We start from the raw sequence: 11,657 nt of genomic DNA, 5'->3' as shown, positions 1-11,657 counted from the left end.
CAGTTACTATTTTGTCACGAATCAGGCATCTTTCAATCCCCGTATTCACAAGTGGCGGATTTCTCTCTCAAACGGGTTACAAAGTTTGTGTACTGACTCACCCTCTTCCTGTTTGCAGCTCCGAAAACGACAACCGCTCGTAAATTACATTTCTGGCGGGTTTTGAAAGTAATTCTCCAATGCACCAATATAGCCTTTGCATCACACTGTTGTCGTGCCGTGAGGGTGAAGATTGTGCCGGGTAGATATGCCTGCATTCGCTGCCCATTAAACTCCTCAGAGTTGGCCGCTTGTACCTCGTTGGGTTTCTCATGCAGACCGGTCGACCAGCGCATAGTCCTCGAATTCATCCCTGAATTGTTCCCAATTAGTATTCCAGTCCCCTGGAGACCATGTTGATTGGTGGCGGAATGTTCGCTGCCATAGCAATGGAATAGGAGATTTCTTTGCTTCAGTCATGGAGGTAGGTAGTGATGCTAGCTAGCCAGCTAACAACGAGTGAATCAGTGTTGTGAGTAGGAAACGGCGTGTGTTCGCATATGGAACGTAACTGGCGCCTATACTGTACTTAGCACAAAAATACAAACGGTGTTTTTCCGAACCACTTCTGAATACCAAGTTTCGTTTATGTTAAGTCGGATTAAGGAATAAAGACAGACACCAATGTTAAGTTCAATAGCCTTGTTAAGCATTGTACAAATCCCTACGCCTGGAGTCTGGGAACAGTCCAACTAGTGATTACCTATCAACTAGACTCCGTAACAGGGGCTCGCCATGAAAGCCAGTGGCTGTACAGGAGTACTGCACACTGAAAAGGAATGTTAACTTCTTTCCGTGTGGCTTCGTAGTGCATCCAGATGCTCCGTGTTAGGATCCTCTCCAGACGGCATCATATTTGATCCCAGTGTTGAGACCACACTTTTGACTCTTAGAGGTCAAGTGCCCAAATGTTCCAAGTTATGTTGACTGCCCTTACCTGAAGATACAGAAGGGAGAGCTGAAGTTGAAAGAGATCTCATGCTTCCTACTGGCAGGTGCAAGGTCAAATCCTTATCACAGGTTGTAGCTGGTGTGACTTTGTCATCTGTGCACAGGAGGACACCTAGTTGAAAGGATATATAAAAGATCTACAGGTTTCAAAAACTATAAGAGAGAGTTGACCACATTTATTTTTACCACTACCTGCAGAAGTGTCTTATCTCCACCTGAATGGATCCCCTGCATGGGTGCAAGTTTAGTGGTTTTATTGAAAAATAAGTATTGATGTTCTTGTGAAGAAAACTACAGTAGAATAGATTTGTTAAAAATATATTTCAGCAAATGTTCAACAGTTCAGTTAATAAATTAACATCTCTTGACATGTATTCAATCTTGCATTCTGGCTATTCTGTGTTTACTTTGATTTCTTTCCCCCACCCCTGTTACTCATTGCCTAATTTAAAGCCAATACAAGCTCCACACAAACGATTGATACATGTCGTAGATAAACAAATGATTATTTGCTGCTAGAAAAATAAGCAACATGTACAATTTACACTGGCTTGGCCCATGCGCTGGACCGGATCAGAGACGGCACAGTCCATTGGCAGCGCACCTTGTTGTTCTTCATCCCCCTCAGTCGGAGCAGAGGTTCAGTCTTCTTTCCCAAACACCAGGTCTCTTTTTAATGTGCCAGTTCCACGCGAAGACAGTAGGAACAAAACCTTTTTTAGGTATTGTCCCCCCCAATTTTTCTCTCAACAAAGTCACTTTCAACGAAATGTGTACTACACACATTTGTGTGTTGGTACTGCAAAATGTCACGACGTACTGCCACCAACCACCGTTTTCTGAGCTCTACATCGACCGGGAAACGATGGATTTGGAAGAAACTGAACACAGAGGCACTGAACAATGTTCATTAGCACCTCCTTCGCGGGGCTGTAATTTAAACGTAGTCATTGCGAACTATTTCAGTCAGAAATGCATCGATGATAGCTAGTAAGCTAATGATAAAAACAAATAGCAGAACTCGCTCCGGAAGTCATCAACCCGATCGGAAGTAAATTAGAACGTTGGAGGCGGTATAATGCAGAGCCTATTGAAGAAGTTAGAGAGGCTCTGAATTCAATGAAAAAAGGAAATTTACCTGGCCCTGATGGCCTGTCAGTTGAATTCTATAGACAGTTTTGGGAGTTACTAGAAGACCCGATTTTCAATATGTTTCAAGATTGCATAAAAATGGGGAAATGGTCTCCACTATGAAACAGGGCCTTATTTCATTGATTCCGAAGCCCGATAAAGACCCTTCTCTCATTGACAATTGGAGACCAATTACTTTATAAATGTTGATGACAAATTGATTACTCTGTTTTATGCCAAAAGATTAAAGAAAAGAATAGATACCATTATAAGTGAGACTCAAACAGGATTTATGAAGGGCCGTCACATAAGCTCTAACATTCGTTTAGTCTTGGACCATATAGATTATTCAGATGCAATTGACTCAGATGCGGTGTCCTATTTTTTGGACTTCTATAAAGCCCTTTGACACAATTGAACATTGAATTTCTCTTTAGGTCTCTTAAACTTTTTGGAATTTGGTGAAAATGTTATTAAAGTAATTCGCATGTTTTAGAAAGATATAAAGAGTTCTGATATTAACTAATCCCTAATACTTCTAAAGAGAGGAGTATCAACAGAAGTGTACGACAGGGGCCAATTTCCATTTTTACTCATTTTGGTTGTGGAACTTCTATCTCTAGATATTCTGAATAATGCAAATTTGTATGGCTTAACCATTTTTAACAAAGAAATCAAAATCTCCCAACTGGTGATGCTACTACTCTTTTCTTAAGAGACAAAGACCAGGTCGCCCATGCCTTAATACTTTAACTGCATTTTCTATTGCATCAGGATTAATGCTGAATGTTTTAAATGTGAAATCTTATGTTTATTTGACTCTGATGATAAAGAAATAAAAAATATTCCTGTAAAGGACTGTGTTAAATATTTAGGAATACATCTCTCAAAAAACACTTAGACAACATTGAATTTCTCTCCTAAAATAAGAGAACTAAAAATAATTTAATAATTGGCTACAAAGGGATCTTTCTATACTTGGGAGAGTACTTCTGTCCAAGGCAGAGGGACTGTCTCTTTTTGTTACCTCTCATTATGTTATGTGTAAATCCAGCTATTGTAAAGAGATTAATAAGACCTTTCTTTGACTTCATCTGGAAAAATAAGTTCACAAACTAAAAAAATCGTCCTTTCTAACAAAAGAGTTGAAGGCGGTCTAGAAGTGTTGGATTTTTGTGACATAAATAACACTTTCAAGATAAACTGGTTGAAAAAATGTTTGATCAATACTGATTCGATATGGTATTTCATTCCAAATAATGTGTTCAATAAATTGGGAGCTTTCAATTTTTACTGAAATGTAATTATTCCTGAAAGATTACTGCTAAATTGGCTAGGTTTCACCAATAACTTTAATGGCCTGGAAAATATGTTTCCTGCACAATTTTCCCCACATAAAGCTCTTTTGTGGAAAATTCAGACATAACTGTAAGGAATAAGTCATTGTTCTACCCCAGTGGCATGAGAGGAATATTGACTTTGTTCTTGATATTTTCGAACAAGGGTAATATTCTCACATATGAACAATTTATAACATTGAAAGAGTTTCCAATACCTTTCAGAGAGTTTATTTCTGTGATCAAAGCCGTTCCAGTGGTCTAACTACACTTATGAAAACTCATCTTAATTTTGGAATGATCACAAAGTTATCCAGAACTCAGATTGGAAGGCATGGGCTTACTTGAGAGATCTTGTTGTAATAAAATATAAAGACAAATTCTTCATTCACAAAACCAACTTACACCGAGAGGAAAGTTTTTCTGGAACATGCTTATGTTACAGTTGTTAAAGTACTGTGTGAATTCACCAGGTTCATATATGAATATTGCATGTTGATTTGTTATTATGCATGCCTCATCCTGGGAGTAGGGAGTGTGTACTTACGTTTTGCCCTGCGTGCTCGTGCTCAAATCATTTTGATGCACTATGAGAGGTAACACGCTTTTTCTGTCGTCTTCAGAAAAGTTTGAATATGCACAAAGTCATACACACAGTGTTTTGTTCATGAATAATGTTGTATATTTAGAGGTTACTCATAAGTGGATGGTATTGTTAAGATGTAATTGTACTTTTTAGGATGATATCAACATTCTGAATTCAACATGTGGTTAATAGCTAGCTAAGGTATTAGCGGGCTATTGTATGTGTGAACGATGGCTAGCTCCTCAAATGGTCCCAGTCCCTTGTATTGTGCATCTGTTGTAGAAAGAGGCGACGATTCGCAGAACATATGTGCTCTACAAATGTTTTCTTTTCTTTTGGATGCAGGTATGTGGTTTTATCTATGTAAAATATGTTATGTATAATAAAGGAGAGGCTGTACTATTTTTTGTATTCAAAAATCATTTTGATGCACTATGAGAGATGCAGGATGCACAGAGTGAATTCTGGTTGATTAAAACTATCTGATCTCCAAAGTCCACCTCTATAGTCTCAATCAACCACACACAACGCAGAGTTACAGCGGTGCAGTACAGCACCGGTTACACTTATTCCTGATATTGTCTGGAAAAATGCATGGTTAAGGCCTTACAAATATTGTATACCAAACAAAGTTAAGGAAGTGCACTTCAAAATTTTACATAAGGTATATCCATGTAATTCTATGATATCCAAATATGTGGCTATTGATGATATCTGCGTTTTCTGTGAAAAAGAAGGTGAGAATCTGTCTCACTTGTTCTTTGAATGTAAATTTGTGTCAGAATTTTGGGAAAACCTTGCTCAATACTTATTTACCATTATGAACACTGCCTATGTTTTTGACATGAAAGATATAATATGTTACTATTGCAATGATAAAATTACACATTTTTCTGATTGAATTTAATTATCTTATTAAAACATTAACCCTAGTGAATAACAACAAGAATAACATCTTCCTGAATTATTATAATAAGATCTTTTCAGAGTGAATACAATTGCACAATTATTTTTTTATTTTATTGATCTTTTTTGTATGTTTGAGTATTTTCTTGTTAATACCTGTGTTATGTTTTGTTAGACATGTTTGATGTAGCAATGTAAGTTGATTTTTGTATTATGAATAAAAAAAATAAAAAAGAAGAAAAAGACCTCGCAACAGTAACTAAGGGGCGCGGCTTGATAATGTCTCTATTATGACGTCACAAAGCATGCAGTTAAAAAATAGAGTCTTGTGTATTTTGGTTCAGTCATCGATATGGATGTGTATGAAGAAGTAGGTGTACCGGAGTTTGGTGCTCCTTGGCCCACCATGACGATGCCCGACCAAGGAGTGATTGACCAGTTTACCATATTCTTCGCGCTTTTTCTTGGAGGACTAAAGGATGTAGGCCTGAGTACAAAACTAGACAAGGACATTTCCTGAACATAATGTGTGCCTGCTTGTATTGAAGTAGGCTAATAGTGGTAGAAGTTTTGAAGGGCTTGTGGCTGGTGTAGTCTATGGAGCTTAATGCAAATGTGAAATGGCTTTAGCTGAAAGAGTAGTTAAATAGCGGTGGTGGAAAAAGTACCCAATTGTCATAGATAAAAGTTAAGATACCTTAATAGAAAATCAAGTAAAAGTGAAAGTCACCCAGTAAAATACTACTTAAATAAAAGTCTAAAAGTATTTGGTTTTAAATATACTTAAGTATCAAAAGTAAATGTAGCCTATAAATAATTTAAAATTCCATGTATTAACAAAACCAGAAGGCACAATTTTCTTGTTGTTTTAATTTACGGATAGCCAGGAGCACACTCCAACACTTTTACAAACAAAGTGTGTGTGTTTTGTGAGTCCGCCATCAGAGGCAGTAAGGATGACCAGGGCTGTTCTCTTGATACGTGTGAATTGGACACTGTTCCTATCCTGCTAAGCATTCACAATGTAACAAGTACTTTTGGGTGTCAGGGAAAATGTATGAAATAAAAAGTACATTATTTAGGATTTAGGTTCTCCCCATAGGCGCAGCGGTCTAAACAGACTGCATCGCAGTGTTGCGCATCACTACTACAGCCGGGGTTGATACCAGGCTGTGTCATTACCGCTGACCGGGAGTCCCATTGGGCGGTGCACATTGCCCCAGCGGGTTAGGGCTGGACTTCGGTTGTCAGTGTGACTTGACTTCGGTTGTCATTGAACAGTGTTCCTCCGACATGTTGGTGCACTAAAAAGTAAAAGTACTAAGTACTACTTGAGTAGTTTTGGGGGGGATTTGTACTTTATTAAAGTACTTTACACCACTGGTAAATAGTACCACAGAAGATCCTTATGGTAATCTACCTTTCTACCTCACTGACAGTCCATTCCATCTGATGTGAATTCAATAAATGGTATGTGACATTTGTTTGTTTGTCCAGTTTCTCTTCTCTCTAGAAGAGGAATGGTTTGGGCAACCCATCCTGGAGTGGGATGGGAGCTCACTCTCCCTGCTGCCCTGATTTTTTTGGTGTGATATTCTATGGAGGACCGTCCTTGCGGTAAACCTTTTGTATTATTACATTTACAACAATTTTCATACACTTCAACTTCCTATGGAAATGAAAGGAATGAGGGAAAGGCTCATTTTGCAGTTGATTGATCTTCTAATGATGTATGATGTAGTCCATGTTTGAAGTTGTTCTCATTGCCTTGTCTCTGTTTCTTATAGATCAAAAGCAGGATACGTCTATGTGAGTTTTCCTACCTTTCATTAAGTAGCTCAGATGAGGAGAAGCAGCTTTTGTACTTACTGTAAGCTCCTTAGTCATGCCTGAACCAAGACTAATTTCATATTCCCCTCTGTATCTCCAGTGACTGAGACAGCTAAACGTGAAACTCGCCCAGCTATCGAAAAAAAATGTGACATAATGATTCAATTGTCTGAAATGGAGATACTGGTACGTTTCAGAAGCTAAGTAAGACCTGGGACATTCTGGACTTGAATAAACTTATACTTTTCCATGATAATTGTAACTTCTGTTCTAAATCTGGTTGGTTTTAGTTGAAGGACTTTGACGCGCCATTGAAAAGGTTGAGGGCATGCCTGCAGTCCTCTCAGGAGGATAATCAGGAGCTGGAGGTAAGCAGTCCGAGAACTCTTATTCCTAAACCCCTTTAACTAGTTTCCCTGCCCTCTACAGTGTATGACCAATGTGTCATCATGTCTAATAGACTGACATTGACTAATGTTTAGTTACTGGAAATGTATGGAGTTCTATAGGTGCAAAGTCAAATAACATCGGAAAAAGTATTTGAACTATTAACTCATGGTCAAAGTATAGTCCATTTTTCAATTTGTTTAATTGTCATGGTCAGACGTTTATCACACAGTTAACATTGAGCCCATCTCTTTTATCCCAAGGATATGAAGAAACAATGGGACATCAGAGCTGGAGAAATGGAGGCATTTCATCTACAACTCCAGGAGCGTGTTGAACGCATACAGAAACTGAAAGCTGTTGTAAGTCCATTACTGCTCAATCAAACTCACTCGTTTGGTGTGATGATAAAGAGATATCTTAATGGGGTTTATGTTATGGCTCCCAACAGTGGGGACTGATGGAACCACTTAAAGAACATCACGGTGGGGATGCCAGGATCTCTAGTGCCACCAACACCCAATCTACCGGTGAATAATTCACACAGTTTGATCAGCGTATAAAAAGTTTGCAAACGGTTTATCGACCTACTAAGTTTACTTGTCAGGATTGTTCGAGGGTAGAAGCATGCAGGGTTATCGACAACTAAATGTGCATTGATATGTTGATCAAATAATCACCTTTGTTACAGATTTCAAGAGTGAGGAAAACATTGAGATCGAGGTCACTGTGATGAAGGATGCAACCTTAGTAAGTTAATGTATAGTCTGTGTAAGCTAGGAGACATTTGGTTAAGTTTCTGAAATAAGTAGATGAAAAGAATGGGTGTGATTACATAAAGGACCCTCTTTTCAGTTTACCCCAAAACTGTAAATACTATAATATTTTACAATGGATCAGTAGTTTGCTGGCTCTAGCACTTAAACATGCAGAATCTTCTACAGATCAAATCCACACTGGAGGAGGTGAACAGGGGTCTTCGGGGTAGGCTATGTTACAAACACACAACATATGTCCCACCAGCCAGAATCACTTTATTCTGTATTGATATTTTCTTTACTTTACATGTATGTCTGTTTACTTTGCAACAGACACAAATTGGCAGCTTGAAGAGAAGAATGCCGCTCTACATCAAAAACTCCACAGCACTGAGAAGATGTATAGACAGACTCTAAACGAGCTGTAAGTGGATTTTGATATTAGTTTGATCATATTAGGATTTGTTCTCATTCACATGACATGTACATTGGTGTTTGTCTTTTCACAGGACCAAAGCCCTGATTCAAGGCAAACATGAGGAAAAGCAACATGTAAGTAAGCCTAAGACAGCCTGCCAAATACTGATCCATAACCGCTCAATAGTAAGCTAAACTACGAAGTACTTAAACCAAACCATACGCCCCAGCATCAACACTCATATTGGATCACATGTGATAGGATGTCTTTGCACACATTGCTAATTCAATTTTTGTTTTCTCCTCAGATTGACACGCTACAAGACAAAATCCAGACCATATCTGTAAGGAGATCATTCACTTTAAAGTTAGCTACTGTAGTTGCACTAAGGTGTTATTAGCTACGTTTTGCTAGTTACTCTGTCTTGCTGTACACTAAGATATACAGTGCTGCTTGAATGTATGTGAACCCTACAGGGCTGCTCATTATTTTGCTATAAAATAAACATATAAAATCCTAATCTAAACCCCAATTCGTAATAAAAACATTCCAAGTAAGTGACAGAAACCAAAAAAATATGATATATTTTCATTGTTTATTTAACAAAAGAGGTTTATTTAACAGAAACTCAGATTTGATGTGTGCAAAAATATATGAACTCCTTCAGTCAATAGCTTGTGGCACCTCCATTAGCAGCGATAACTTGGAGTAAACGTCTCCTATAGCCAGTAATCAGTTTCTGACATCTGTCTTGAGGGATTTTTGCCCACTCCTCCTTACAGAACTCAGCCAATTGAGTGAGGTTTGAGGGGTGTCTGGCATGAACTGCCTGCTTCARGTCCTGCCACAGCATCTCGATTGGATTTAGGTCAGGACTTTGACTTGGCCAATCCAAAACACAAATCTTCTTTCTCGTGAGCCATTCTTTGGTAGATTTGCTTGAATGCTTTGGGTCGTTGTCTTGTTGGAAGACCCATTTTCAGCCCAGCTTTAGCTCGTTGACTGATGGACTGACGTTCTGTTCAAGAATCTCCTGGTATACCTCAGAATTCATGGTTCCCTTAATGATGTGGAGTCATCCAGATCCAGAGGAGGAAAAGCAGCCCCAGATCTTGACATTCCCACCACCATGCTTGACTGTTGGGATAAAGTTGTTTTGGTGGTAGGCAGTGTTGGGTTTTCCCCAAACATAGCGGTGTTGATTGTGACCAAAAAGGTCAAGTTTTTTTTATTTTTATTAATTGGTCCAGAGAATGGACTTCCAGAAACATTCAGGTTTGTACAGGTGGTCTCTGGCAAAGTTAAGACGGGCAGTTTGGTTATTTTTTGACAGCGGAGGCTTCTTCCTAGCAACCCCCCCATGAATGGCATTTGGATTCAGTGTTCTTCTTATTGTTGAAGCATGCACAGTTACTTGAGATGCAAAAAGGGAGGTCTGCAAATCTCTACATGTTATTTTTGGGTTTGCTTTTACCTGATTTATTATTGTTTTGTGGCTCTTGGGGATATTTTGGAAGGGCGTCCACTTCCAGGCCAAGTTGCTGTCATGTTAAATGCTCTCCATTTGTAAATGATTTGTCTCACAGTGGACTGAGCTCAAATCTTTTTAAGATGTTTTTATAGCCTTCTCCCAGACTGATGTGSTCTCACTACCCTCGTCCTCTGAGATCTCCTTTCCTCTTGGCATGGTSTGCTTTGTATTCACCTGGATGGGTAACACCAAACTGASCAGGTTTCTTATCTTTATTATCATAGTCCCGCCCAAACTCTGTCCTAACGATCTCTCCTTTTATTGGTTCATTTGGTACCCAATTATTTACCACCTTATTCTACATACCTACTGATTTAACCAATGCAACTTGGGGTTCACTTATTTTTACACTGCACTAATTCCTTTAAAAACAAAAAATTCTATACACGCATGATTTCTTCTAACCCACATATAGTATTGTAAATATAAACCTGTTGTCAGATCAAAAAGACTGATTCTGATTAATTAAGATTTTATGGTAAATACTAAAATCTGTAATTGAACAAGGGGATCACATACTTTCAATAGTACTGTAATTCATTTATTCTTTAGCTGAAAGCCTCTGCTGCCGAGCATGTCTGGCCTGGAGAAGAATGAGACAGCGCTACTCGCCAGAGGTGAGTCCAACAGTCAATGAATTCTATTGAAATAGATAGTGTCGGAGGCATGTCGAGTGCTAAAACTCGACTCTGGACCATGCATGCTGCCACGGTTTCGGGGGGTTTGAGTCACTACTCGGCGTCTGTCCGTGTTCTTCCTCTCTGTCTTCACTCACATACCTGTCTCCCTAGCCTCTACTTCCTACTACAGCAGGAGATCGGTCTCCTTTAAAAAACGAAAGAAAAAACTGATTATTGATGAGTGTACATCTGAATTGATCCTTTAGAAAGGAATTTCATCCCATCCTTAACCCTAAAACGTCATTTACATTTTATGACACTAAAAGCTACAACCACAACCCCTTTTTGTGGTCAGTTGAGTGCTTATTCCACGCTCACGTGCTCATCGGAACTTCCTACTTTCTAGGAAATACGACTGTTTCATTCATGTGCTTTTTGGTTGGAATAATTATCCAACCAATATGATTTTAGCTAGCTTGATAAACTAACTGACGTTGCTCATAATTACGTTAGCTAGCATCCTTAACATTGACAATATGGCCAAACTAGCTACTTTATCAAATGGCAAATGTCGCCTAATTATCCATATTGACATGGTTGTAGTTGTCAAAAACGGATTTGCTGTCATCTTTTGGTTGAAACGGTAAAAGTTCTGTGGTGAAACGTCACAACTCGGCAAAAACCTTTCTCAGTTTTCCACTTGTAATTCCGATTTGGAGGGTCGTTCAAGTGAAACTTCCTAGTTTGAACTCTGAATTTTCGCTAACTATTATAACATGTGAACGTGGCATTAGTCAAGATCTACCCTGTTAGGGACATTTTGGGCAGTCCTCTAAGAACTGTGATTTCTTTCTAGGATTGTTCAACTAACCTCAAAGAAGCTGAAAATAGGAATACCTGGGTTCCTGATCAAGACCATCCCCAAGCCCCCGAAAACAACCAAGACCAACAAGCCCTTCTTGAAAACCTGCAAAGCTCTGAAAGCTTTCAAAGCACTATTCAAGATATGAAGGCAATTCATACAATTGTACATTTGGTGCAATTATTCTCAGGACACGGGGTGAGGCAGAGTACAATAAATAAATCCAGATGCCTTATTTCATCAAACAACTGCAAGTCTTCTTTAAAATCAACCAAGCTAAATTGGACACGTGTTTTATGTA

General features: G+C 38.7%; 1 protein-coding gene across 4 annotated transcripts; it reads left to right on the top strand.

The window, feature by feature from the left end:
- The first annotated feature begins 4,190 nt into the window (after window positions 1–4,190).
- Window positions 4,191–10,589, top strand: LOC139022767 (kinectin-like). 4 transcript variants are annotated; one of them, XM_070433924.1, is made up of 12 exons: window positions 5,291–5,431; window positions 6,448–6,567; window positions 6,738–6,966; window positions 7,071–7,148; window positions 7,431–7,529; window positions 7,619–7,697; window positions 7,859–7,917; window positions 8,112–8,151; window positions 8,259–8,349; window positions 8,435–8,477; window positions 8,651–8,686; window positions 10,427–10,589. In XM_070433924.1, the coding sequence occupies exons 3-12, from the start codon at window positions 6,937–6,939 to the stop codon at window positions 10,469–10,471; spliced, it is 600 nt and encodes a 199-aa protein (XP_070290025.1). In that variant the 5' UTR covers window positions 5,291–5,431; window positions 6,448–6,567; window positions 6,738–6,936; the 3' UTR covers window positions 10,472–10,589. The 4 variants fall into 4 exon arrangements, with proteins under 4 accessions (XP_070290023.1, XP_070290025.1, XP_070290022.1 ...); XM_070433922.1 differs by lacking the exons at window positions 5,291–5,431; window positions 10,427–10,589 and adding an exon at window positions 4,191–4,389 and having other exon boundaries at window positions 8,651–8,851; XM_070433921.1 differs by lacking the exon at window positions 10,427–10,589 and having other exon boundaries at window positions 8,651–8,851.
- The last annotated feature ends 1,068 nt before the right edge of the window (window positions 10,590–11,657 follow it).

Source organism: Salvelinus sp. IW2-2015, linkage group LG22 (assembly GCF_002910315.2).
Source record: "Salvelinus sp. IW2-2015 linkage group LG22, ASM291031v2, whole genome shotgun sequence".
Lineage (NCBI taxonomy): Eukaryota > Metazoa > Chordata > Actinopteri > Salmoniformes > Salmonidae > Salvelinus > Salvelinus sp. IW2-2015.
The sequence above is the reverse complement of the archived record's forward strand: the minus strand, read 5'-3'. Positions and strand labels throughout refer to the sequence as shown.

Coding starts and splice junctions, on each gene's coding strand:
- LOC139022767 (XM_070433922.1), top strand. CDS start 6,937: ATGATTCAATTGTCTGAAATGGAGATACTG. Junction 7,530..7,618: donor TACAGAAACTGAAAGCTGTT/GTAAGTCCATTA, acceptor GGCTCCCAACAG/TGGGGACTGATGGAACCACT. Junction 8,350..8,434: donor AGACAGACTCTAAACGAGCT/GTAAGTGGATTT, acceptor GTCTTTTCACAG/GACCAAAGCCCTGATTCAAG.